Source organism: Leptinotarsa decemlineata, unplaced genomic scaffold, assembly GCF_025532065.1.
Source record: "Leptinotarsa decemlineata unplaced genomic scaffold, Ldec_3_MD MMD2_tig00000882_RagTag_RagTag, whole genome shotgun sequence".
NCBI classification, from domain to species: domain Eukaryota; kingdom Metazoa; phylum Arthropoda; class Insecta; order Coleoptera; family Chrysomelidae; genus Leptinotarsa; species Leptinotarsa decemlineata.
The window spans coordinates 5,946,385-5,973,651 of NW_027412556.1; the positions used below are offsets into that span (position 1 = coordinate 5,946,385).

General features: G+C 35.7%; 1 protein-coding gene across 3 annotated transcripts; it reads left to right on the forward strand.

The window, feature by feature from the left end:
- Window positions 1-298: 298 nt before the first annotated feature.
- Window positions 299-26,868, forward strand: LOC111510107 (uncharacterized). 3 transcript variants are annotated; one of them, XM_023165971.2, is made up of 6 exons: window positions 299-643; window positions 873-1,096; window positions 10,685-10,967; window positions 15,552-15,845; window positions 16,913-17,145; window positions 23,681-26,868. In XM_023165971.2, exons 1-6 carry the CDS (start codon window positions 432-434, stop codon window positions 24,967-24,969), a joined length of 2,535 nt encoding a protein of 844 aa, XP_023021739.2. In that variant the 5' UTR covers window positions 299-431; the 3' UTR covers window positions 24,970-26,868. The 3 variants fall into 3 exon arrangements, with proteins under 3 accessions (XP_023021739.2, XP_023021740.2, XP_074031012.1); XM_023165972.2 differs by having other exon boundaries at window positions 300-643; window positions 16,913-17,034; XM_074174911.1 differs by lacking the exon at window positions 299-643 and adding an exon at window positions 714-811.
- The last annotated feature ends 399 nt before the right edge of the window (window positions 26,869-27,267 follow it).

The window sequence follows — 27,267 nt, forward strand, 5'->3', positions numbered from 1 at the left end:
CACTGTTCCTCATATGTTTTTCAACTTTTTTTTTTGCAATATTGTCTTACTATATAAGATTAATTATTTGAGAGAAGTATCGTCACATTGTCAGTATACACTTCACAAATGATTCAGTTATTGATTCATCAATTTACACAACAATCTTGTTTCGAACGTAATCAACAGTAATATGTATTTTTCAGGTAATAACCGTTGTCAAAAACTCCGGTCAGTGGCTTCGACATAACCTAAACATGTCGATGGTCAGTAGCGGTTCAGAAGTGATTATTATTGGAACATATCTTATGTTGATTTTCTTTTCTGTCACCTGTCAAAAGTGCCAAAATTAATTCATAATGTTATAAATTATAAATTTAGATTTTACAGTTTTATTTTATTTTAGATAATAATTTTTTCATTAATCATTTCATATTTGGAAATAGACTACCATGGCTACTTGGATCGGAAAATTAGAGAATCAAAACCCAAATAATGATAATTTCGAAAATATAGTGCTAACTCATGATCTACAAGACTGCCTAGAAGAAAGTTTTGACTTCAATTTCAACAATATTTACTCATCAGATGATAAAATAACAAATAAAATTGATTCTTCGAATCCCAAACAAGCTATAAAAATTAAAAATTTGGAGAAAGATGGGTGAATACTTATTTAAATTTATCTATGGAAACTTTTTCCCCCACTATTATTGTTTATTAGTTATCAATTACCTATTGCTGTCAGTTTGTTTGCTGATAAGTTCAATTTGTGTAACACCAATAAATGCTTTCAGCTGTCTTTGTAGAAATACAGTTTTTTTGTATTCACGTAATAAGCTAGCATAGAGATTAATCAATTCAGTTCATAGACAGACAGTGATTTTTTTCAGATTCGTTCAGCACACAGTCTCTTTAGATGAAATTTATATGCAAATCAATCCTGGATCATCAAACAGAATGCCAGACAATCCATCACACGCTACCTTGACAATAACTTCGACCAATCCCCATACAAAAGAAACGACTGTGAATAGATTCAATTGTGAATATGATGGCTGCTCAAGGACTTACAGTACTGTGGGAAATTTGAGGACTCATATGAAGACTCATAAAGGTTTGTTATTCCAAAAATTCTTATAGAGGACTGCAATATTCAAAACAAAACTCATGAGGAGGAGGAATAATCATTTTGATTCGAATTCATGCTCCTCAAAGTTCTCGAGAAAATTCAGTTAATTGTACTGTTTTCTTTCACATGTCATTTGTACCCCAGACATAATTCATGCTCTTCTTTTCAGAAACATGTAGAATCAACGCTCCTCTTTTCAGAAATTTGTTTCGTATGTTGAGTTAGCTTTTCCATTCAGAAAACTGCTTTTGTTTTCTTTCATATGCCCAGAAAGAGATCGTTTCACATGGTATCTTTGATAGAGGCATTAAACAAGCATTGAAAATAGAAAAATCACTCAAGATCATAACATTCATCGTAATAGGTGTTTTCACAGTTCTAGTGTTTGGTAGAATATTTTCGTTCATTGCTACCTACCGAACAATTTTACATCCTTTTTGATTTTCCCACGAATATTTTGCTCAACCTCAATATGTGTTTTGTTACAAAGTAGGTTATTAGCTGCTTCAAATTAGACTAACACTAAATTACAAATCAATTGCTTGAAATATATCATAATACCTTCCAAAAGTATTGTGGCTGAAATTACAGAACAAACTAATGTATTTCATAATCAAAATACATCAGCATGTATGACTCAATGAAAAATGGATAAACATTACTATCAACAAAATGTTTTGTTTTTTCGCTATTTCATTTTGACGTTTCAAGTGAAGAAACTCAAGTTAGTAGAAGGCTATTGGTAAAAAAATTCTTAGGTGTCAATGCCAATTTTTTTCAAAATAACGCTATTTGCAAATACAAATAAATTTACATTTTGCTAACAATAATAACAACTATATCATTGAAATGTATTCAGAGATGTGTTTTACTCATTTAAAAAAGTATGAATTGATGAGAGCCCCAAAAATGACACACGTTTGGTGTAAAATTGTTTGTATTATATGACTGTGATACTGTATATATCTTCAATTTTATTATATACTGTGTTATATATGAAACTTATATTAAATAGTTGGATGATGGGGCGGGGGTTATATCTGGCAACAAAGTTTCAACTCTCATGGAAAATCACTTGAATACTGGACACACGTTATATATAGACAATTGGTACTTAAGTACAAATTTATACCACTAAATGAGTGTTCTACTGTGAAACAAAACAGAGAACATGTCAAAGATGATGGAAAAAGTAAATTGTGGAAAAACAGACGCCTACAATTTGAAGAATCTTCTAGCCGTCGAATGGCAATATAAAAGACAGGTGACCTTCCACACATCGGAGATTGTCATCACAGAAAAAAAAAGATTATCGAACGACAAAACTCATTTCCAAACCAAAAATCATTGAAGTCTGTAATTATGAAATAGATGCAGTGGATTATAGTGACATGTTGAAAAGTTTGTTTGATTGTGTCTGGAAAACCATCAAATGGTATAAAAAGATTTTTTACACTGTGTTGACATGACTCTATATTAAACGCACACACAGTATATAAAATGGCAGTAATATATTAATAGCAGATTTACAGCTTCCGTTAGTTAGAGAGGTTGCTGAGAAATGTCATCTTGAGAAGCCAGAGGTTTCAGTAAGATGTCAGCCATAGAAGTTTCTCCGTTGAGATTTACTGCAAGGCATTACCTGCGACACTCAGAAAAAGATGAAAATAATGTACAAAGAAAAAGGTACAAAGGAATGAGATGTATTGTTTGTTCTAAAAAGAAGATCAGAAGAGAAAGAACGTATGGTTGCTGGCCTTGTGAAGTCGCTTTCTGTGTCGTATGTGTTTTTGAGCATTACCACAACAAAATATATCAGGACTATAGGAAGTATTGAAAAAATGTTTTTATCAATACAGTAGAAAGTTTATATTAAGTTGTAAAAGAATAAATGCTTTTTTATTGTGTGTACTTTGTCCACAGGTGTAACTTTGCCTCATTTGACCAAAAAATTATGTTTCCATGATTTCTGTTGGTGGGAAATTAAAGTGGGAAAATGGGTTTATCCACTACTAAACTACTCAGTTGATTCCCCGTTGCATCTTAGCTTTCAATGTAGTGTTGAATTTTCTAGTACACACATGCTGTAGTGAATATTTATAGTTAGCAACCGCTAAATTTTGAGGAATATACAGATTCAATGTAAAAGTTTGAAGAGCCCATTTTCTTCATACTACAAAAAACTATTACAAATAGTTTTTATAGTTTTTCATACAAATAATAATGAAAATATAACTGCATGTAGTTTTTGTTAACAAAGAGGATAACTTTAACCACTGCCATTTCTGCAAGCAATCAACGTATTTATTATTGATAAAGATGGTTGAAGAACACAACACAATTATCATATTTTGTACCATTAACTATTGAAAGAGATGGATATTGGAAATACTACTCAGATAAATAAATTGGCACTAGTTTTGGGTTTTTTATGGAATCATGGTGGAAGGACCTGTTTTGGCTATTCTACACTAACAAGCAGAAACGTTTGTTTACTGAAAACTGCTTGAAATCACTTTTTGTATCTACTAATTCATGAAATTTGAAAGGTAGGTCAGAAATATGTTTTAAGTAGTGCCAATATCAATAGAGGTTAGTTTCTGTGAATTGACTCAAACTAACTGGTGAACCCCACCCATTATTTTTTTTTGGTTTTCATTAATTCTTCTGCTTTTTTAAATATAAATGATTTGATGATGTCTGTTATATTCTTTGATTTGAGTTGTCCATGAATTGTCGATATTTATTTGTTGGTAAGATTCATAAAAGTTAAAAGTGTTATGCATTGACTGCATCGAATTTCATATGTAAAACACTCGAAATGTTGACAGTGGCATAAGGTGAACTTTCTCTGAGTCAGAAAAATGTGTACAAGTGGTACGAGCTTTTCACAGAAGGTCGAGAAGATGTGAATGACGGCACTCGCCCTGGTCGCCTCAGCACAACATCCGATGAAAATGTTGAGAAAATGAAGAAAATTGATATGGAGAATTGTCGAATCACTATATGAGAAGTTGCTGAGGATGTCGAAATATCGGTTGGCTCATGTCATACATTTTTTTCGAAAATTTTGGGCATGAAGCGTATGGCAGCGAAGTTCGTTTCAAAATTGCTAAATTTTGAACAAAAAACCGTCGCATAAGCATCGCACAGGAATTGTTGAATGATGTCAACGGCAATCTAGATTTGCCTGAAAGAGTTATAACTGGTGACGGGTCATGGGTATATGGTTATGACATCGAAACCAAAGTCCAATCGTTCCAATGGAAAAGCCCAGACGAGCCAGTACCAAAATAGCAAGCTAAGTTCCATCAAATGTCAGGGTTTTCTCAGAAGGTCTTGCCATATGGTCCTACGGTAAATACGGAATAGTATTTTGAAGTTATGCGCCGCTTGCGAGAGGCGATACGAAGAAAACAATTCATGGCTTTTTCTTCACGATAAAGCATCTGCTCACTCTCGTCATTGCTTCCGAAAACTACACCGTAATCATGCCTCAGCCACCGTATTCACTAGATTTGGTCCCCTGCGACTTTTTTCTGTTTCCGAGATTGAAGAGAGCCATGAAAGAAAGGCGTTTTGCGACCATTGAGGAGATACATTTCAAAAAGAGCATATCAGAACTGTTTTGAGGATTAGAAAAACGCCAAGGGGGACTACTTTGAAGGAAAAAAAAAACAGAAATTGATGAATAAATGAATATTTCTCGAGAAAAATTAAAATCCACCTTATTTTTTTGAACAGGGGAGTGTATATACAGTTCCACATAATTTCGGAAAGAACCGAAATTCTCCAATTTCATTTTATTTTTTCTGACTTCTTTTGAAAATATATTAAAAATTAAAAAAAACACCTTCTCAATGCCATTTCTTAAGCCGAACAAGATGGTCTGTGGGGATTTTTAATGAAAAGTTTCCGAGGCGAAATACACATAATTTTTTTAATATGGATCGTCAAAAATAATCACCTAGTGCAAGTTAGCTTCATCTGCTACAACCGCAGTGACGTACCAATCAAATTGGAATTATCTAAACTATCAAACGTGATTCAAATAAGCTCCAAAATGGACAACTTTTCAGGCTCTTATGTTTCCGATTTTCCAATGTGGTCGCCCTTGGACAAGGGGTTAGTTTTCACGTAGAAATATGCCACCCTGAAAACTAGTTGACAATATCAAAAGTTTCATTCAAGTTGACTCGTTTTTGCTGATATCTGTTGACAAAATCTTTTGAAATGCGTTTTTCCGTTAAGTAGCTGTCATCCCCTACGAACGATAACCCTCAAAAGTCGGAATTTGTATGAGCTACTAATTAACGAGGTCTTACATTTAGGTGTTAGTGTGTTAGGAATCACACGTTAAAAGGTAAGACCTCGTTAGTCCTTAGCTCGCACAAGTTTCTCAATTTCTGATTAACAGAAAAACAGATTTTTTAAACAGATTTTAAACGTTGAGCAAACCGGCCATCGGTGCCTGCTTCCACGTAGTCCCGCTGGAATCGGGAATGATAGAATCACTTGTTATTCCGTAACTGAATGGCATCTCAACGATGGCTTAATCCTAAGGTGTGTGTATGTGTATCCGTGCCTAGAGGATGAATGACACTGAGCCTATCAGCTGTCTCTACGGAACCTTCGAGATACCGGGCGCCCTCTCGTCGTAGCATCGCCTTGTCACGGTAATGCAGGGCTCTGCCGTGATTGACCTTCTTTCCCTAGCTACTCGTGAGACTTTTATGGACAGAGTAAACTTAAAAATTCTTTCTGACGCTGAGTCTACAGAGAAGATGGATGTCGAACCGTCGACTCCAACTGACCTCCCTGTAAATTTAGATCAGGAGCGAGAGCTTCTCAACTCTCCAACTCCTGATCCAATAACTGAACCTAAAAAAAAAGGTTCGGTGGTGCAGCCAGGAAACGACTGAGTCGTTTCCTCAAGAGCGGGATACCTTATGAAACCGCCTTGCACCAAATTCTTGAGGGGCGTACGCAGAATTTGTCTCAGGTGGGGGAACAAACCCCCCATGAGCAGTTTAGCAAACGTTTGCGCTCAAGTGATGATTTACCAAAACCAGAGTCGACAAAGCCCTGCACGGTTGAATATAAGGCATCGTCAGGTGTAGCTGACGTGCAAAAACCCTCAAATGGGAAGGTTGTCACGGGTATCAAGGTGGGAATCTTGCACCTTGACTATTCGACTACCTCATTAACGATGAAACAGCAGAGCATATATTTTGTGCCTGCTCCGCTGGGGCAGTGTTGCCAACAGGATGAACAAAAAGTCGCTACACATGAACCAAAATTCCGCTATACTGTTTCATATTCCGCCACACTTGTGTATCTGACGCAATCAGTTCGCGCATGCGCCCTATCCAAAATTAAATACCACAGTTTGTAGTTTGTGAACCGTTCAAATACCGCAAAACTGAACTGTTACTTCTGTCAGGATGAGGATCATGCTAATTTTCAACCGCCCAACTCTGTAGATAGTAACTAATTTTCTAAATTTACAGCAGTTAATTTTTGAAAGCTGTCGTCTCGACCAAATATTTTTTGGCTTTGAAAAGAAAAAATAAATATCAATTTGTTCACATACGTATAATCACACTGAGCTCTTGGACGATCATTCGCGACAGGTCTAATCCATCCTTTCAAATTAGAATTAGACCACTAATGTTGAGAAAATGTTTGTTTTCGAGACTTTTTGTATTTTTTTAACATGTCCCGTTCCCGTCAATTTCAACTGCGGTAGCTCTTTCGCTCGAGCCACAATCAGATTTGTTCCATATAATTCATAATACTCGAGACAGTCAAGACTTTCAGTTCCAAAATATTGGAGGTTATATGGTTTATGATAGTTATGAAAATATCAAAAATATTCTCTTTCATCATGTAATGGCTTCAGCTACTAAGACTATAACGTATTGACTGAATTCGATTATTCAATTGTCAGTTGTTAGCTTTGAGTGCTGACCACTGCCTCTTCTTCTTCAATATTTTTTTTCAACATTGATTATTTGTAGAAAATTCCGCTACTTTATGTTCAAATCCGCAACGCTGCTACCGTAGAGTAAATTCCGCTACGGTAGCGGAATTCCGCCACGGTTGGCAACTCTGCGCTGGAGACCGAATCAGGTTTATAGAGTTCGGCAGAGTCGTACTCTTATTAGCATCTGACCTGAAAGACCACTCACCATACAAACTAATCGGCTTCGTCGAGAAGCTGGGCTTATTTGGTCGAGTGTGAATAGGTGTGAGCCACAATAAACCCTTACGGGTTGCGGTGGAGGGTCGAATAGACCCACTAACTTTGGACCTAACCTATATGTTAACGTGCGATTCCTAGCATTATATATGTTTATAGGTGTATCAAAATTAAAGATTATCGTGAAGTTTGAACCGTTCAAAATGATTAGCTGTTCTTTTTTTCACCATTTTTAGTAAACAAAAGTGTATAACGTTCTCAATCAGTCAATTTTCACAACCACCATAAAACACAGTTACACTAAGAAAAAGTGAATACATAGTAATTATTCCCAGTCTACACTATACTCACGATATGATTTCTTGGCCTATTTAATAACTTCTGTGTTATTCAGCAGTGCCTTCACAAATTTCTTAATTGTGAGAACCATATTGCTGAAAAGAAAAAAATAATCGCAGTGCCAAAGTTAGGATTATCCAACAGATTTAGAACTTCTATACCCTACACACCCAGCAAATGAGAAGTTAGGATTAAGAAAGATGCCACGTAGAAAACAATTGAAAATTCAACTCACCTATATTCAGGCGTGAAAATATTCTGACTAGTCCATTTTCTATAACAACTGACTCTTAACGCGTACGTTTGTTGGCACAAATTCAACGCTAACTCTTGACTCTCCTGTATAACGTAACAATCCAGGAAACACTCTTGTTAGAATTGTATAAAATTATATTCGCACGAGCGCTCGGTATAAAAATGTAAAAATAGGTCTAGGACGTTGCCAAATTATTCAAATGAATGTACATACGTTTCTGAAGAAAGGCTTAGATATATATTCTTATAAAATTTCATTATATTTTTTTGTCGATAAACATTAGGGGGCTGACTCATTTTGAAGGTGTATGGAGTTAGCGTACTGAACATATACAGGGTGTCAATTTCGGCCTCTATAGAAAATCTAACAAAATGCAAAAACACGTCAACTTATTTTCAAGGGGGAAAGTTTGCAGGCCAAATCTTCTGAATCTCGATGCCGTGTTTCATAAACAATCGATTTTAGATGCCTTCATAGGAAGAAATCAATAGGCGATAAGTCAGGTGACCGTGGTGGTCGTTTCATTGCTCCATCTTGTTGAAGGTGAATACGATCCTTTTGCAAAATCATGTTATCAGCCGCATGAATTCAGTTTTCGAAAATAGTTGCTAACGAGTCTCTTATTTTTTCAAAAATATTTAATTCGAGCTCACCAGGTAGATTAATTAGATAGATAGATATATAGATAAATTATAGTTCAATACCACCTCCACAAGCCACATAAACAACAGTTGTTTTGTTATTTATTTATATAGAGGAAGATATTTTAGGTGCACAAAATGTCATATGTCACAGAAATATGTCATCTTTGTTTGTCTCATACAGGTAACAGATTCATTGTCCTTTATTAGCTATAACCGATGTTGCCAAATGGTGAAATAGAAACGAATCCCTTGAAATGTTGGATGCATTATTTCATTCCTCTTTTTTAAGTTTTTAAATATTTTTTTAAAGAAAAAGATTGAAATGTGTTGTTTCAGAGCTCTTTTATGAAAACTACTTGATTTTCGTCAGGAGGAACATTCCCCTTTCTCTGTCGCAGGTCTTCTACATTTGTAGAATTTATTTAATTAGTAGTGAACGTTTTGAAATGGACGACACTGTTAGTTTTTTCTGCACTGGTAGTTTTTGTTGAATCTAGTTGTCGCAGAACAAATAGTAAGTAGTTGGTCACTGTCACTTCTTCACGAATTATTATTCAGTCATCCATGTTCACTGTGTTCCAACATGGTTTATTCTACTGAAGAAAGAATAGAAATTGTTGAAACCTATTATCTAAATAATGAATGTGCTAAAGCTGTTGCAAAAACAGAAAACATGAAGTATTCCGTCCTGTCAGAAATAACGGAGTTAAAGTTGCAGTTTCAGGACATGTACAAATGAATAATCGACGATCTATCAGACAAGTAGCTACTAGTGATTTTCGGATTTTGAAAGCCTACAAATTCCGTGCTTTCAAAATAAGGCTAGTTCAAGAATTGAACGAAGATGATCCTGATGGTCGACTTCAGTTTTGTGAGGTGTTCAGCAAGAAATTGACCAATAACCCAAACCTATTATACAATACATGTTTTTCAGACGAAAGTTCTTTCATGTTGAATGGTGAAGTCAATAGACATAATTATCTTTACTGGAGAGATGTGAATCCTCATTTGGTGATGGAAACACAATCACAAACTTCACAAACTCCACAAAAATTGAATGTCTGGCCCCCATTCTTGGTAATCATATTGTTGGACCATTCTTCATTGAAGGTAATCTCTATTGGGACACATATTTAAATCTATTATAAGACTGTGTAGATCCTATGATTAAAAAAATTTTGAAAATTATGACAATTTAGCAGAAAGTGAAATAACATTCCAGCCAGCGCCAAATCTAGGGGGGGGGGCAAACCGGGCAATTGCCCGGGGCGGTGCAAATGAGGGGTGGCAAAAATAGGTTAAAATTATACCATCTATGGAATAACGGGTAGAGGGCTGCAAATATTATTTTTCCCGGAGCGGCGAAATAGCTGATCGGGCACTGATTCCAGCAGGATGGTGCAATCCCCACATTTTGATGTTCGGGTGAGACAGTTTTTGGACGAACGTTTTCCAGTGCGTTGGATCGGCAGAAGGGGTCCAGTGGAGTGGCCAGCTAGATCACCTTATCTTACACCGATGAACTTCTTTCTGTGGAGGCACCTGAAGTCGAAAGCGTACTCTACTAAGCCTACAAATCTAGAAGACCTACGACAGAGAATCGTTGGGGAATACCGATTGCTGACATTTTGATTAATGTACGGAACGCTTTCGAGAGTAGACTGTATTATTGTATTTAACTAGGTGGAAATTTTGAACAATTTATCCGTTGATTTTGTTTCCACTGATATTATTTATTGTTGATTTCCTCATTAAAATAAACGACAGCGAATTTCCTGTTTTTTCTTAAATAAAACGTTCAACATTCAGAATTACTCCCCCGAGAAATAAAAATTGACGTGTTCTTTGAAATTTTCGATTACACGTCCGTTTATGACTTACAGCGGGGTCGAATTTACGTTGGAACGCTCTGTATAAATAACAATAACTCGAAAACTTTAAAATCGCGATCATGGACAAATATAATTTTATTGGATCTGACGTGGTTTTTTTTTCTTTCCTTTATTTGATTGGTGATTTTTGAGATATCCTGAATAAAACCTCAATCTTTCCACACCTCTCCTAATTCGAAATGATCGAAAGGATTACCATAACCTTTTCTCTATATTAATTCGATATATTTTTTATTATAGGTGAATTCCGGTTCAAATGTTCAGAGCCGAGTTGTGGCAAAGCCTTCCTCACTTCCTACAGTTTGAAAATACATATCAGAGTTCATACGAAGGTCAAACCATTCGAATGCGGCGAGGACGGTTGCGACAAAGCATTCAACACTCTGTATAGGTTAAGGGCACACGAACGATTGCACAATGGTAAAACCTTCAATTGTGAATCAGAGGGATGCTTCAAATTTTTCACTACTCTAAGCGACCTTAAAAAACACGTTAGAACTCACACAAGAGAAAAACCTTATAAGTAAGTGTTTTTCCATTGCATACGGCTTATCTAATGCGTTCTTGAATTTACTAATACGCCAGGGGATTTTGCTAGGTCGATGTTCATTAGTCATTGTACCGTTTAATTCTTGCTTTGTGCTTCATCGTTTAGTTGCTGAATTAACTAAAAACCACTGCTTCAAAATGAATATTTTTCTGTGTTGTGTCCTAGATTTTCCTGCAAGTTGTTTGAATCTCTGAAAATAATCCATTGTTTGTTGAATATACAGGGTGTTGATTAAGTATGTACCATAAATTTAACAGACGATTCTTTAGGTAATTGTAAGACGATATGTTCATATAAACATGGGTCCGCAAATCCTTCGTTCTCAAGATACAGGGTGTTAAAATAAAAATAAAAAAAAGTTATTCGTAAAAATCTTAAATATCCTTTACCTAATTTTGTTGTAATTTAGCAATGGTATTCATAACATTAAGGAGCTGATTTAGCCCGAACGTGATTCAATTTATTAAGTCCAGTGGCGTCTCGAGCGAGATTTGAACGAATATTTTTTACTTAAAAATGTACGCCACTGACTTTTGTGCAATTTTTATTATTTCTTTGGATTGAGCAATTAGAAATACAACTTTTTTGTCTCCAAAATTATGTATATTAAAGGTATTACTTTTATGGTTTTAGCTTCCTGCTTCTGAATATAGTTGCCAGTTCTTACGCAAACAAACGTAAATGTCCTTACTTTTACTCTATTGGTAACTTCTTTTTTGGAAAACTAAAATGTTGACTAGCTAACTTCAGGGATTTCTTCTCCTATCGCGACAGAAGACGGTTGTACCGATAACGACCGTCCTCAAAGATGACACGTGGAGGTAGTGGTCGGAGTGGAGTCCAAAAGTGAGGTGTTTTTAGAAAATAAAGTCAAGTTTGAATAACCATTGAAGTGAAAGACATTTTGAGAGAACTGGCGGCCCCCCTTCGCCAGTAACCAGACTGGATGTCGACGCATTCGACGAGGTCGTCAGTGAGATAATAGATTTGTGAGAGTCATATTGAGGGGACTGTTGGCTCACAGGTAAAAAAATGAAGTGTTTTCATGAAAGAAAAAGTGAATGAGAAAACTTAGGGTGGCAACATTGCCTTGAGCAAGACAGCTGCGCCCCCGGACGAAGCTTCTGTTCACTATGCACAGGAGGAGTCTGGCCAAATGCGCTGGACTGAGAAGCAACGGTCATATGAATTAAAGAAGAAGAAGCTAACTTTAGGGTGTCAGTTTTTTTTTGACGGTGTCCGCGCGCCTTGTAAAAATTGACTGTCATCAATCTCATCATTTTCCCCTAACGCCCCTAAGGAAGTATAACTTAAAAAATGTGGGAATCTTCCATAGAAAGGAAGAATACAATTAATTTAAAAATAAACAATTTACAAAGATGTGTAGATCATGCATAGAAGTAACTTTTCAGACACAAATTGGATGATTTCCAGAAGAAAACCAAAACCTTTCTTTCCCAAAAATTATTCTCTCTTAAAAATATACCCCTTTCAACTCAAACAAAATTTCTATTGGCTGGGATTAAATCAATCAATAGAATAAGTGTCATCGATGACGTGAGTAGATTCAACTCATTTGAGACGAATGTGAATTTTAATAAAGAGCTCTGTTTTCAAGCAAATCACAATGAACAAATGTTGTGAAGTTTCTACAAAATAAAGATGTAAACACGGCTAATGAAACAAAAATAACTTGCATATTACGAAAGGTAAGAGTTTGGTGTTAGATAGTTGAGGAGTTCATAAATTGTCATGTGGATCATGTCCGATGTTTTTATATAGGCCAGGCTGGAAGAACATTTGAAGCTCGCATCTTAGAACATAGAAATAGTTTCTAGAATGGAAAAATGGATTCAATCTCATCACCTCATGAATTCAGAATTCTCCATTTCCCAAAGGAAGGTTTGAAACTCAACCTTTTAGATAACATGAAATAATGAATTCATTATGTAATGGACTCCTCAAAGTTATTTGAATGTTAAGACCAGATGTGATAATTAATAATGGAGTTGTGAGAATTTTCATAAAGTATAGACCAGTTAGTTTTATCTGAATAGTTTTATGAATTGATCACTCAGAGTTGGTTGAAAACTTGAATGTATATCCATGAAGATAGAATGTGTCTCATTCGCTGTATTAATTTGTCGAAAATACTGCAAGAGTTTCTATCAGTATTCATTCAGTCAAAATACCGTTTATCTAGTCTTGTCGTTGTCGATTTATTCAGTCTTTATTAGAGTAGCTGATCTCACCAGTTCCTAGAGGTATTTAGTTCATCCATTTCAGTGGAATAACTTGATAATTAATGAGGGATGAAATTATACCATCTCTCTCCGTACTTGACTTATTGAATATTAGTTTCTGAGGTGTCTACTCGGTGTTCTGAACGTCAAAATTATCATCGAATTGGAAAGACATTAATGCTTCTTATCTTATCGCGTTAAACAAATTCAGATCTGTCGAAAATCTCTAAATCCGAGTACAACATAATGTTAAGTTCGTCAAACTGTGAAATCGTCAACGGTCGACCAACACCCCTACGTCGACGAAACGCAAGATCTGCCGAAAACATCGCCGCTGTTTTTCGCAGACCATAACTTGGCAACTTTGGCGTCGTGACTTGGGCCTGCACCCGTACAAAATTGAACTGACCCAGGCTGTGTGTTCGCTGAATGTGTGTTCGCTGAATGGCCTCTGGAGCAGTTGGCAACCGACTTTAATTTTCATCGAAAAATCATCTCCAGCGATGAGCCCCATTTTTGGATGAGTGGGTACGTGAACAAAGAAAATTGTCGAATTCATGATGATACCAATCCACATGAGATTCAAGTGCATCCCGAAAAAGTCACTGTTTGATGTCATCGGTCTATATATCTTTGAGAACGACGTTGGCCGGGCCATCAGTGTCAAAGGCGAGCAATATAGGTCGACTATTACCAATTTTTTTAGCCTAAATGGGATGATATAGACATCAATGACATGTGGTTTTAATAGGACGGCGCTATGTGTCACACAGCTCATGTCACATTGGATATTCTGCACGAGCTATTTGAGGGCATGGTCATCTCACGTGGAGGTGCTGTGAACTGGCCACCGAGATCGTGTGATTTGACCCCGTTACACTTTCTCTTGTGGGATTTTCTTAATTAAGTCGCAGGTGTATGCGAATAAGCCACAAACCACAGCGGTCCTCAGAGCCAACATAACCTATGCCACCGGTCAAATTCAGCCTGATTTACGCGCCAGAGTCATGAGAAATAGGACGTTTCGGATGCGCTCCACCCAGAGAAGCTATGGCGAACATTTGAACGATGTTATATTCCACATAATGGGATCAATAGGTCTTTCAAACGAATACAAATTTCGATGATATCTCACACTGTTTGGTCTCAAAATCTTGCTATCGAAATTATTATGTTTTTCAATTGAACCTTAATTTTTTAGTATTTAGCCTAAAGTTGCCAGCTCTAAAATTCGTACAAAAAAACAGATTGTTTTGTGGCATTATTTTCATTTTATGTATTGTCAACCAATCTTCTTAAAGTTATTTAATTTTTCATTATTCCCAACCGGGGTTTGCTAGTTGGTCTTCTAATGTACGGGTCTTTTCTAATCCACTTATCCCCATAAAATTCAATATTCTCGAATATCTTTTCCCAAGCAACCCGTACATTCAAGTCACGTAAATATTGTAAGCTACAAATAGCTACATTTTTAATTCCTTAATTGTTCCTTGTATCCCTTATCTTGGGAATTAGCCGCTATTATGACCTCTACTACCTATGTAAATCCTAACCTCTGCCTATCCCTTCAATGACGAATCTGACCCCTTCTATAACTACCGATGTGAAACATTGCATTTCCTAAAATCATTCATCACATTTCAAACCTTGTAAGAGTGTAGTTAGAATAAACCTTGTCTTGTCTACAGTACATCTTGTCTACAGTACATCTTGTCTACAGTACATCTTGTCAGTTATTTTTCTTATCCTATATTTTCACAAGAGTGTTTGTAATTCTTGTGTGCATTGAGCATTCATAATCACGATAAAATAATCGTGGGTCAAAACACACACGCTTTGTTTTATTTAAATTTAGAGATAGGAAAGCGTTTTATAAAAGGCCTGTTACTTCTCACATTATTTGTGAAATGTTTGCAAATATGAATGTTAATGTAATTGTTTTGTTATTTTTGAAGCAGTTAAATGATTAATTTCCACAATTATCTCAAACTTCAGTTAACCTGACCCAAGGAAGAAAATGTTAGATATTTTGATACAACAAGGAGATACAGTAATTTACTTTGCGCCACATCATCGTTTCCTTTCCATAAAGAGTTCTTCACTGGTTTTTGTGAGCCTCCTTCTGGCGGGGTTCTAATTCACTGATACTTTCCAAGATTCAATGTTGTGAATGTTCTAGACAGAAAAATCGATCGAAACTAACCTTCTTCGGTTCACCATGAAATATTTGCCTTCAGAAGATTAATGGACCATCTTGTATAAACACGGGTTCATTATTGTCATATGATGGAAATTTACGGTTTTATTTCTTCAGATGCAAAGAATCCGGATGTGGTAAAGCATTCACCGCCAGTCATCATCTCAAGACCCACCAAAGAATACACACTGGAGAAAAACCTTACGCTTGCAACGAAACAAACGAATGTCACAGAGCTTTCTCTACCTCTCATAGTTTGAAATCGCATATCAAAACTCATCAGAAACAAGAGAGAATCCAAGAAGTGGACATAGAGAATGTTAAATGTGCATCTTCTGTTGAGATATCGAATTCTGAAGCGCTGCAAACTCATTCAACTGTACCGGAAAATGCAGACACAATAAATGATAGGTAAATGAAGTGATTTTACAGTTTTGCATTCTGATACTAGGTTGCTTGGAAAACTGCATTCCATTGTATTTTGTGGTATACGAGGTCTGTTGAAGAAATTAGGTGAATTTCAATTTTTCTCAAAAAATATCGTGATGCAATAGCCGTGATTTGTTTTCCGCAGAACCGGACGTTTTTTTTTCGCATTGTTTGTCGCAATTTAAGTATTGAATGTTTCTGTTTTTTTTTGAAACTCTATTCAGGTAGTGTGTTTTTAAATGTTTCTAAATGTACAAACTTCAGTTTCACCTAATGACTTACGAAACTTCTACAATCTACAGGGTACAAAAATGGAAAGTGTACTTCTGATGTTCTGCTATCTGGTATCTGTAGAGTAGGGAGGGTGAGTGTAGACTCAGAGCACTTAGGTCGCATGTGACCCATTGTACATCCTCCCGAGGAGTTGTTCTTCTAGGTCATCGTCCATCCTGTCCTTACCAGCAAGGTGAATAGGTCACTAGGAGACATATCCTTTATATTGGCAGGTGTAGGCCAAGATTCGCCGAACACACACTCTCTTTAGCAACCTTGAGGTGTCTCACGGTGGCCTCCGCGAAGGTTTTGGAAGGTGCAGCGATATTACTGTCGTTGCGCGGCTTCTTCAACCTTCTAGGGGTTCCCTTCGTGGAGGTGCAGAAGTGAGGGAGCTTTCCTGCAGGGGCAGCCGGTTCCTTGCCTTTATTCAAGGCGGAGCTCTTGGCGCAAAATACTTCCAACTTATATGCCTCTCACCAATAAACTAAACATGCTAAACAGCTAAAACTGTGAACATATGTTCGAGACGGGTGTACCAACATAAAAAAAATCGCCAATCGAATGTATGTAGCCCGCGAAATTTGAAAAATTTTTCAACAGACCCTGTAAGACCAGTAAGAATCAACTATGTATCTATAATAAATATTTCTGTCAGTTGACTCATTTTTCTCAAACGGTCTAAGTCACTTTATATCATTTTTCCTGTTGAAAATTTTTGTTTCCTAATATATTTCACCTTCAATATTATTGATACTAGTTTTTTTTTTGTATAGTGGTTCTGGGGATAATTTGCGAGCAGATGAGAGTAAACCTATCGAAGAAAATCGTATCGACACGTTGGCCGAGCGAGGAACAGAAACCATACAAATTCAGGAGTTAGAGACACCGCAAACTGGTAATTTAGCTTTCATTTTTGAGGACACTCATGATATGAAGTTTCATGAAAAACTCACTTTAGATTGGAAACAATTTAAAAACTCTGACCTTCACGAACAAATTTATCAGGGTAAAAAATATTCAAAAACATTTCCTAAACAACTAAATTGTGTGTGTTTTTTCTGTTGGCACCTAAACTTTAATGCTTGTACCATTGGATATTTGCTAGCTCTCTTGGCAATATACGATCAATCGCTTCAGTATCGACAGATTATGAATTTGCGCTTGCTTTGCATTCTTTAGATTTTATTATTGAAGCATACTCACTCCTTTGAATTTATTGAGACATATTAGGGTCTTTCTATTTTTTTTATGGTGTATCTTATTATTCTTCTGAGGATTTTAAGACCCAGTAGATCAGCGCAAATAAAACTCCAAAATGATATTGTAGTAAAGTCGGTAAATAATAATAATAATAATAATAGTCTTTATTATTTTCAAAAAATAAATAAAGAAAACGAGATTGAGGAAATAAAGGGCGAAGTTCAGTTCAGTTCTTGAATAGATTCAACAACTGAACTGTTCTTCCACTTAACCCTAAAAAATACCTCTCTATTGAATTTTCTTTAAATGATTCAAAAGCAAAAAAAAAATACAAATTTGTCCACACTACGACAAGTAAGTTTATGAGAGATTCTCTGAAAACGTCTTATTCCATAAATAAGTCTCAAGCACGAGTTTTATACTTTTTGAATTTTATGTTTATACTGCTCACTCAAATATGGTCCATGGAAAGTATTAGCATAGGTAAAATGTGATAAAACTAGTGCTACACATAATACTAATTTCAATTTCAGTGGAAGAACTCCATTTATCATTTTTAAAGAAGAATATGCACGTCATATCAAGTTATTCAAGTACTTTTCGAATCAGAGAGTGTGGTCAAGGATGACTCCAAAATTTTTCGCTTCTTCCACCAACTCGATATTCACGCCATTGATTGATATGTTTAGGTTTGGACTTTTGTCCAAATAATAGAACATTTGATTTTTGACAGTGTTCTGTTGCAGCCATATAAAAATTATCCAAGTCTTTATTAAGTATATTGCAAGAATCATTTACATCTTAAGTCTATCCAAATCCAAGATAGAGTGGATGTAAACATTGACATGCCCTACGCACGTGCTATTGAAAATCCCAAGAATTGGCCAGGGTCGTATTCAGAACCAACATCTTGTTGATCGCAAATGCTATATCATACTTAGGAAAACTTTTTTATAATAACAAGTTTTGCAGTTTAACGGGAAAAATGCAGATAATATGTGTAATATAAAAATATTTTCATTGGATTTTTCACAGCGCACTCAAGCATTATATGAAAAGAGACGTTATTATTTCTTTATTGATAATTTTTATTTTATGTAAAATCAAAAGGAATATTAATCAAAATCATTCAACTGGATGAATTTGTCTCGTCATCAGTGGCTCGATTTGTGCCTCTATTATGTTATCAAGCTTCCACATCTTTGTCTCGACCGATATCACATGTCGAACACACTTCTCCCATTTCTCCGCTGTGACTCTTTCCAAAGCCTCATCAAAAAGTACTTTGAAATCTGCAAATTTGAACGTGGTGTTATGCTGAGCTACAAAATTTTTCACATCCGCCAATATTAACTAGATGGGATTGAGCTCGCAGTGGTATGGAGGCAGGCGAAGGACAATTTTGTTTTGGCCTGCTGCCATCTCATCGACTATATATTTTTGGTATTCAAGCTTGCGCTCCTTGACAATTTTTAGTAGTTGTACTCCTAGCATTGAGTCTTCAAAGCTAATATTCTTTGATCGCAGCCAATTTTGGATTTCAACCTTCTTTGAAGACGTTGTCGGAATCTTCTCTAACCGTCGCGTGCATTCTCCATTACAATCACAGTTTTCTTCGACTCGAAACACCGCAGCCCTTCAGCAAAAAACCCATTCTCATATCCGATATGACAAATAATAAGCCGTTTTCCTTTATTTGAAATTATGAAGAGGTATGTAAGTAAAAACAAATACGAGGGTTACTTTTCATATATAGAGATTGAGGCAGGTCTTAATATAAATATAAGTTTACCTGATGAATTTGTTAATCCGGTGGATAGTCCATCTAGAAAGGCCCTCCTAGATGAGGTCACAGTTTCATTGACCCATACTTTTGGGGTAGTATGACCAGCATTAACCCAGGTTCCATCCATATAATAAATTGTTCCCTGTTGTTCTCTATAATATTTAATTTTGGTCAAATACTCTCTCCTCCATAACACAATTTCCTCTCTATCCACAAATAAACTATTGCGCCCTCGTTTTTTCCATACAAAATTCAAATGTTTCAATACTTTATGGAATGTTGACCGCTTAAAACTTGGCAATAAAACATCTTCATTTATTTCTGTGAGTACTTTGTCTATCATTTCTGAAAAAGTACTCATGCACTTTCCTCCTGATTGCATGTTTATCAGCATCATCTATTGATTTTATAATGGTTTGACGATTCTGATTTGTATTCGGTTTGGAAAATGTATGATTTTGTTTATATTCCCGTAAAACATTGTAAATCGAAGCGCAACACACTCCAATTTTATCGGAAACATTCGATACGACTTCGTCGACAGTCGATGTCTCAATTTCTTCCATCTCTTTCTTGATCACATTTAAAATCACTTCTTTCATCTCAACACTCAAATGTCTTTTTTTGGATCGTTTCCTGGCTGGACTCAGAGGATAGCACACAGTGTCCTCAGCAGTGTATGTACTGGACATCTTGGAAAACAATTTTAAACAATATACTATAACGCACGCCACACAAACACGCAAACGACTGATTACAACCCTGTGCTGGTACCGAACTCATACCAAGAAGGCGAATTCACCAATGAACGCTGCCCTTTCCATCTGACACTGGGCGATCACATGAACATCACGCTTCGGTTTTGTTTTGAGTCACTCTATCTTGGATTTGGATAGACTTTAGAGGGGGGAAACTATAATAAATTTGGGTGTTTTTCGCATAGAAGTGCACCTTGCAGTGATTAAAATTTTATAAGATTGGAGGAGTAAAGAGCAAACAGGATCGGCCCAAATATAGAGCCTTGTGGAACTCCGCGCTGAAGAGATAGGGGAGATGAAAAAGTTCCATCAAACGTAACTCTTTGATTTCTTCCATTAAGATAATTGGCAAGCAAGGTGATAGCTGAAGTTGACAGTTCAACGTAATGTAAAATTGATATCAATAAATTGTGGTTTATAGTGTCAAAGGCAACTTAGATAAATGTAGCACTCACTATTCTGAATGGTACATCAAGTGATACGCGTTATATGAGTAATTTAAATTCCTAATTTGTATTTACCTCCGATTCACTACCAATTCATTCATAGCCCCCTTATGGGGCGACACTAAAATTACGTAAAATTATTTCTGCTGAGACCTAATAACCAATAACTATTGGACTAGTTGAATTTGAATGTGACATGGATAGGAGTCACAACTGTCGTTCAATAAAGAGAAAGTAGTGAAATTTTCTTCGACTTTCTGTTTGGAAACGAAAAAGTTATAAGTAATGAGAGCATGTGCTTTTCATAATTCATCCATTTATGTACCGTCAGTCAATGTGTTGGTGACTAATCTACATAGATGATACTAGAGCCCAAAAGCCTTGATTCTGTACCAGACACTGTTCTGAAACAGAAAACTGTACAAACCTCAGCAACTTTTAATGCATTATAAAGCTCAGATCAGACCTTCTTTGGAGTATTGTTCTCATGTATGGAGCTCCGCCTCCATTCTGAAGTTGCTGGATTTCATCCAGAAAAGAACCATCCGCCCGATTGTTATAAACAACATAAAAGCCAGATCATACATAGCCAGGCAGGCTGGATAAGGCTTCTGTTGAAAATTATAATCAAGGTCAAAGATTACCAATAGTTTTTCACAAAATTATAAATAATAACATTTTGACCAATGTAACTTCCTACGCCAAGGGCTCCAATATTTATTTTTGGTTTTCGAGGTGTTCTGAAGGTTGTGTATATTTTGAACTGGTTTCAAACCAAAACTATCTTCAATAGTAATAATAGGAATTGTTCAACACTAACAGTACATATTTTACTTTTAGGCTGTTTGCATCTTTCCATCAAGAAGGAGGTATTGTAAAGGTCTATGTGGCTTAGAGTAAAGTAATAGACAGATGACAGGCTATGTGAAACTGCAAATGGACAAATTTAAGATAGGGACCATTTATTTCGGAATGTACATTATGTATTTTATAGTGTCAAAATATTATACATATTTACAAATATAAAGTCTATTTCAAACTTCACCTCCTTCATGAATGATATATACTTTTGAGTATTGAATTCAGAATTCATACATCTTGAGAAATTTGCAGAAAACGAAACCTCGTTTTTTAATTTTCACTTATTTGTTTATAACTTTTGCAATTTATCTGCGCGAAACTTCAAATTTTTCAACAATTCTGGATGTCATTCCAAATAGAATGACCTGCTCCATCATAATTTTCGGAAATTTGTTGAAAAGGAACTTGTTGCTACTTGCTACTCTCATCAGAAGTTTTAGGGAAACATTTCGTAATATAGTATCAAAATAGGAATTTACATAACAAGTCCGGAAAATACTGTTTTTTTTTGGAAGCTTAGGCAATAACATGTTGCATATACTATTTTTTCGGCAACCATAGATAACAGATCATTGAGACACAACTCATTGAGATTCGAACAGAAGATAGGTACTAACAGAAACATTCTAATTCTCATTTATATTAACATTTCAATTCAATTTGTTTGAAACGCTTGGTATAGTTAAATGCTTTTTGTTGAAGTCGGAACAAGAATGAAACGTTTCCGTTTTACATTGATTGTTTCCATCTGATAAGATTTGAATCGTTTTGGCACTTTTGATTTTGTTTGTAAGTTAGTTAGTTATATATCCTTCAGCGACATCAGTAGACTTCCAGCCACCGTGTCTCTTCAAATTTGTGATGTTTCCACCATTATCGATAAATAACGTCACTGAAGTTCTGAGAATGCTACGATGGGGAGCCATTTATATTTAGGGAACTGGCAACACCATAATACAGTTTGAAATTTTTCAGCATAAACGTTCAAGTGTTATTTGTTTTGTTTACAGTGAGTTAAGAAAATCAATTTGACCAAAAATGGAAATATGAAGAAAAGGTTTTCGTTGGATTATTGTTCACAATTTTCGACGTGGATTGTCTCATCAAAAATCTGTCGATGAACTGATGATGATGGCTAAAGCACCATCAAAAACCACAGTATATCGCTGGTATAGTGAATTCAATCTTGGTCATTGTTCGGTCGCCGACGAATTCCGTGAAAGGCGTCCAAAATCGGTTGTCCTACAAAAAATCGATGCAGTGCGTGACCTGTTAATGCAAGTTCGTCATATTGTGAGATAGAGGCATTCTTGCACATTAGTTCCACTTCAATATTGGATTTTGCATGAATACTTAGTTTTAAAAAAATTGTTCTCGTTGGATACCTCATAATTCAACAATCGCCCAAAAAAGACTTGCGTCAAGTGGTGTAAAGAACGGTTAAAAAAATTCGACCGTGGTGAGAAGCCCCTCCCTCAATACAATAAGTATGTATGTACGATTTCTCCCACCGGCCATGACTCAGTCCAGAAACAGACAGCAATCGACCGTGAAGGTATCCAACATAAATTGTTCGTGGAAGAAGCAATCGAAGCGAATGGTCGCTTGTTTCTTCGGCCGAATGGGTCATGTGGCCACTGTTCCGCTTGAGCAAAGTAGAAATGTCAATTTTGAGTGGTACACAACCATTTTTTTGCTGTAAGTCTCAGGAGAAATTCGTAAAACTAATCGCCGAAGACGAATCATTCTCCATCATGACAATGCGTCACACATCTTGTCAAACGGGTGAATTTTTGAGCAGTCAAAACATCGAATGACTCGTCCTCCGTACAGCCCCGATTTGGTACCGAATACCAAAGGTAAACAGCGTGGTCAACGATTTACGAGCGCCGAAGAAGCAGTTTAGGCATTCAAAAACCATGTTTTGGAGGTGTCTCAAGGGAAATGGGACAACTGCGTTGACAATTGGTTTGAACGAATGAAAAAGTGTATTAATCATCAAGGGGAATATTTCGAAAAACCATAAAGCCATTTTTACTAAAAAATGTTTGTTATCATTTGCCATTGCCGAGATATAAATAGTACCACTCGTATGTGTAATTCTTAGGATTGGGTAGCTTAAAAATTCTGCGATTCTCAAGCTAAGATTTCGAAAAATGTGGCAACAGGCTGAATTAAACATTTTCTTTTTTGTGATTTACAAATAATCTGTTATGTGGAGTATGGGATGGCCATAAAGTGTAAGGGAAGTGGGTACTTTCTGAACGGTTGGAAAAAAAAAAATTATTCAATAATACAGCGAAAAATTTTAAATATTCTTCTAGATGTCAGTAGAAATGAATATCTAATAATCGATTTCAAAGTAATGTATCATTTGCTATTATTATACAAACATATATTTAACGATTGCAATATTAACAAAATGCTCTACTACTCTAGTTTTATTCGTTATTCACATTCGTATGTTCTAATTGAATTATTGATTTGTAGAATTATCATCTGAGCAAAATCAAGTACCTGCTAAGGATGCTGTTGCAGATTCTACACTGAACTTTGATAATATATACTACAACCTGACGTCAACAGCACCTGACAATTTACTTAACAATGGTTACAATGTCAGTCAAAATGCGTCGGAAAAGTACGCTGCTGTTGTTGAAGAGGAATACGAGATGGCAAATAGATTGAAAGACTACGCTACAGTAACCACGGAGAACATACCACTCCAGCTATTATTCAACATCGGTACAGAAAATGTTGAGAACGGCAAAGAAGATGAGACATTGATCAACGACGTTCAGGTGGAATTAGAAGAAAATTCTGTTATATCGGAGTTCCAAAACTTGAGTGAAATCGATGCTGGGACAGATCCACAGAATTCAATGTATCTATCCAATAATAACGCCAGAGTTGATACGGCTAAAGTGGGCTTTATAAGTGTCGAAAATATATTATTGCAGGCGAATCCTGGAAATGACCAACTAACTGGAGAGAATGTTACCACCTTAGATAATGAACTGTACCTAACAGAGAGTTTTGGACTCTCTCTACCATCTGACAGTGAAATGTCTTCACAGTGGACGGACGTAAATCAGCCTGACATCAATTTTGTGGGTAATTATCAGGAGAACAACAATGGAAGTAGTTTACCTTCCTCCCTGATTGGACTTCAGACATATCCAGATGCGTCACATGCTCAGATTCCTCTGGATATCACTGATGACTTGAATGCGATTCTGGGCGTTAGCAGCGATGTTAACGAAACTACTAGTAGTAATCTTACACTTGGAGCTACAGAACAGAATTGTAAGGATTGTGGGAGTGCCCAATCCTGCGAAACTGAAAATAATCAGAGAGGCAGTAGTTTGAATGATCCACAAGCTACTCTCTTGAACAATAATGCACCTTTGTGTGAACAGAACAAGGGAAATACCTTTAATATCCAACCAGCTGCTGGCAGTCAGAACACAACGAGTAATTCTTGTTGCAGTGGTGGTAGTACATGCCATTCAAAGTGTTCTGTGACAAACTCGCCCTCTCAGTCATTGAGTCAGGACACCTCACCATCTTCAGAGTGCTTGGGTACCACTAACGCCGTCAAGATGATAATGGCAAATAACCCGAGTTGTAGGGAAAAGGCCGACAATTGTTGCGTTGTGGTTTGCCTGAGAACGATGGATCAGTTGAAGCAGATGCTGAGCTTGGCGACTGGCTGCAGTGGCTTTAGTACCTTGAAATTGGGTTGTGTGAAGGCTGATTTGTGTACTGTGCCAAAGTGATGCTAGTGAATATGACAAAGACTTTGTTCGTTTTCTCTAAAAAAAAATTTCGAGGAGCTGGTTAATATTTTAAATTGTGGCCCTAATTGGGTCATGACTGTAGTTCCTTTTCAATAATTGAAAAACTGAAAAAAGTATGTAAAATATTTTTTTAAATGAGCATGTCCCTAGTCCCAATTTTTTTGCGACATCCTTGTATATTTTTTCAAGTGTACTCAATCTGTATTGTATATTAATTATTATTTTCCACTTATTCCTTAGTTTCCATATATTTGTAGAATATGTTTGTTTATTGTACAATATTTTTCAATAAATGCCAAATATTATGATATTGCGATGGAATCGGTCGATATTTGATAAAAATCCATAACGTTTTGAAGATACACTTTATTCTGAGATTTTCACTAGTTTCACAAAAACGCAACACGTGTTTCGCTATACACCAGCTTCTTCAGGCCTGTCTGTCAGTATAAGTGTCCAAGTTAGTATACTAACTTAGTAAGTAACTTAGCATTCTAACTTAGTAACAGTTAGTATACTAACTAAAAGTTAACTTAAAAGCTAACTTAAAAGTAAAAGTTAGTAGTAAGTTAGCATGCTAAGTTAGTATTCTAACTTTTAGTCAGTATAGACACGCCTGAAGAAGCTGTTGTATAGCGAAACACAATAACTAAAAGTCAGTATACTAATTAAAAGTAAGTATACTAACTGAAAAACTTGCAGCTTCGTATCTTCAAGTGTGTCAATACTGACTAAAAGTTAGTATACTTACTCTCAGTTAGTATGTTTTGCTATACAACAGCTTTTTCAGGCGTGTCTATACTAACTAAAAGTTAGAAACTAACTTAGCATGCTAACTTAGTATACGAACTTAGTTACTAACTTAGTTAGTTACTAACTAGTTAGTAACTAACTTAGTAACTAAGTTAGTTAGTTACTAACTTAGTGAGTTACTTGGTATACTAACTAAAAGTTGGTAGACAAACTTTCAGACAGTAACTAACGAACTTGGTTACCAACTTAGTATACTAACTAAAAGTTAGTCGATAAGTAGTTAGTATACTAACTGAAAGTAAGTAAATCAACTAAAAAACTTACCTGTACAAAAACGCAACACGTGTTTCGCAATAAAACCGCTTCTTCAAGCGTGTCTATACTGACTAAAAGTTAGTATACTTACTTTTAGTTAGTCTGTTTCGCTATACAACAGCATCTACTAACTAAAAGTTAGTATACTAACCTAGAATGCTAACTTAGTAACTAACTTAGTTACTAACTTAGTATACTAAGTAAAAGTATACTAACTTTTAGTCAGTATAGACACGTCTGAAGAATTTATTGTAAAGCGAAACACGTGTTGCGTTTTTGTAAGACTGTTTAGTGAAAATCTTACAATGAATATGCCAATTATTAGGTGCCAAAAATAAATAATAAATAATAGTTTGTGTGTGGTAATAAAGATAGGGCACTCCTTTCTGTAATGAACTGAATTGCTGAATTGTTTTGTAACTTGAGAAAAAGAACAATTGAAATTTGCTGTCTAACTTTTCTATAAAAAAGACATTGTCGCAAAATGATTCAATGAAAATGTCATTGGCATCATTTTGTTCAATGAGTGCAAAATCAGATTAATGATTATTCTTCAGTTTTCATGTAGGAACTGATATATTGATAGTGACTAATTACGTCTTCCTTATCTAAAAAAAATGTGTTCGCTAAGTGCCTTGTTACTAAAGTCTGTTTAATTATTAATATTCTAAAAAGTATGTGTTTGTTACCTAGAGTAGTACTTTAAATCTGTGATGAATAATCGTTTTAGCAAATAATTATTATGAATTGTTGCTATAAGTGTTTACTTAATCGTGTTTCTGTTGAATAAAATATATAATTGCATATCAATAGTGTTTGATTCATCCATAGATTCAAACTGACTGAAAGTGAACATTTGCCATTGTCATGCCAAGTTTTGAAAAAGGGAGTAACTACTCGTATTACAATTTGAAAATAAAATACCCATCCTGGAAAATATTAAATTTTTTGAAAAGGATAATTGAGGTGTGCTTTGCAAACCAAATTGGACTGTGTCTCAGTGATTTGGTCCTTGTAGGTTTGTCATAAACACAACCTTCATATACTTTGTAGTCTTGACTCACTATCAAACCAAGCTCACACTTAATAAATTGATGGATGTAGCCGTTACTATGTGGTAGGAGATCATGATGAAAAGAGAAAAGAAGATTTCTATGTTTTTTACCACTTTTATTTGTAACTAACGTTACTGCAGTTTCGTCCTATAAG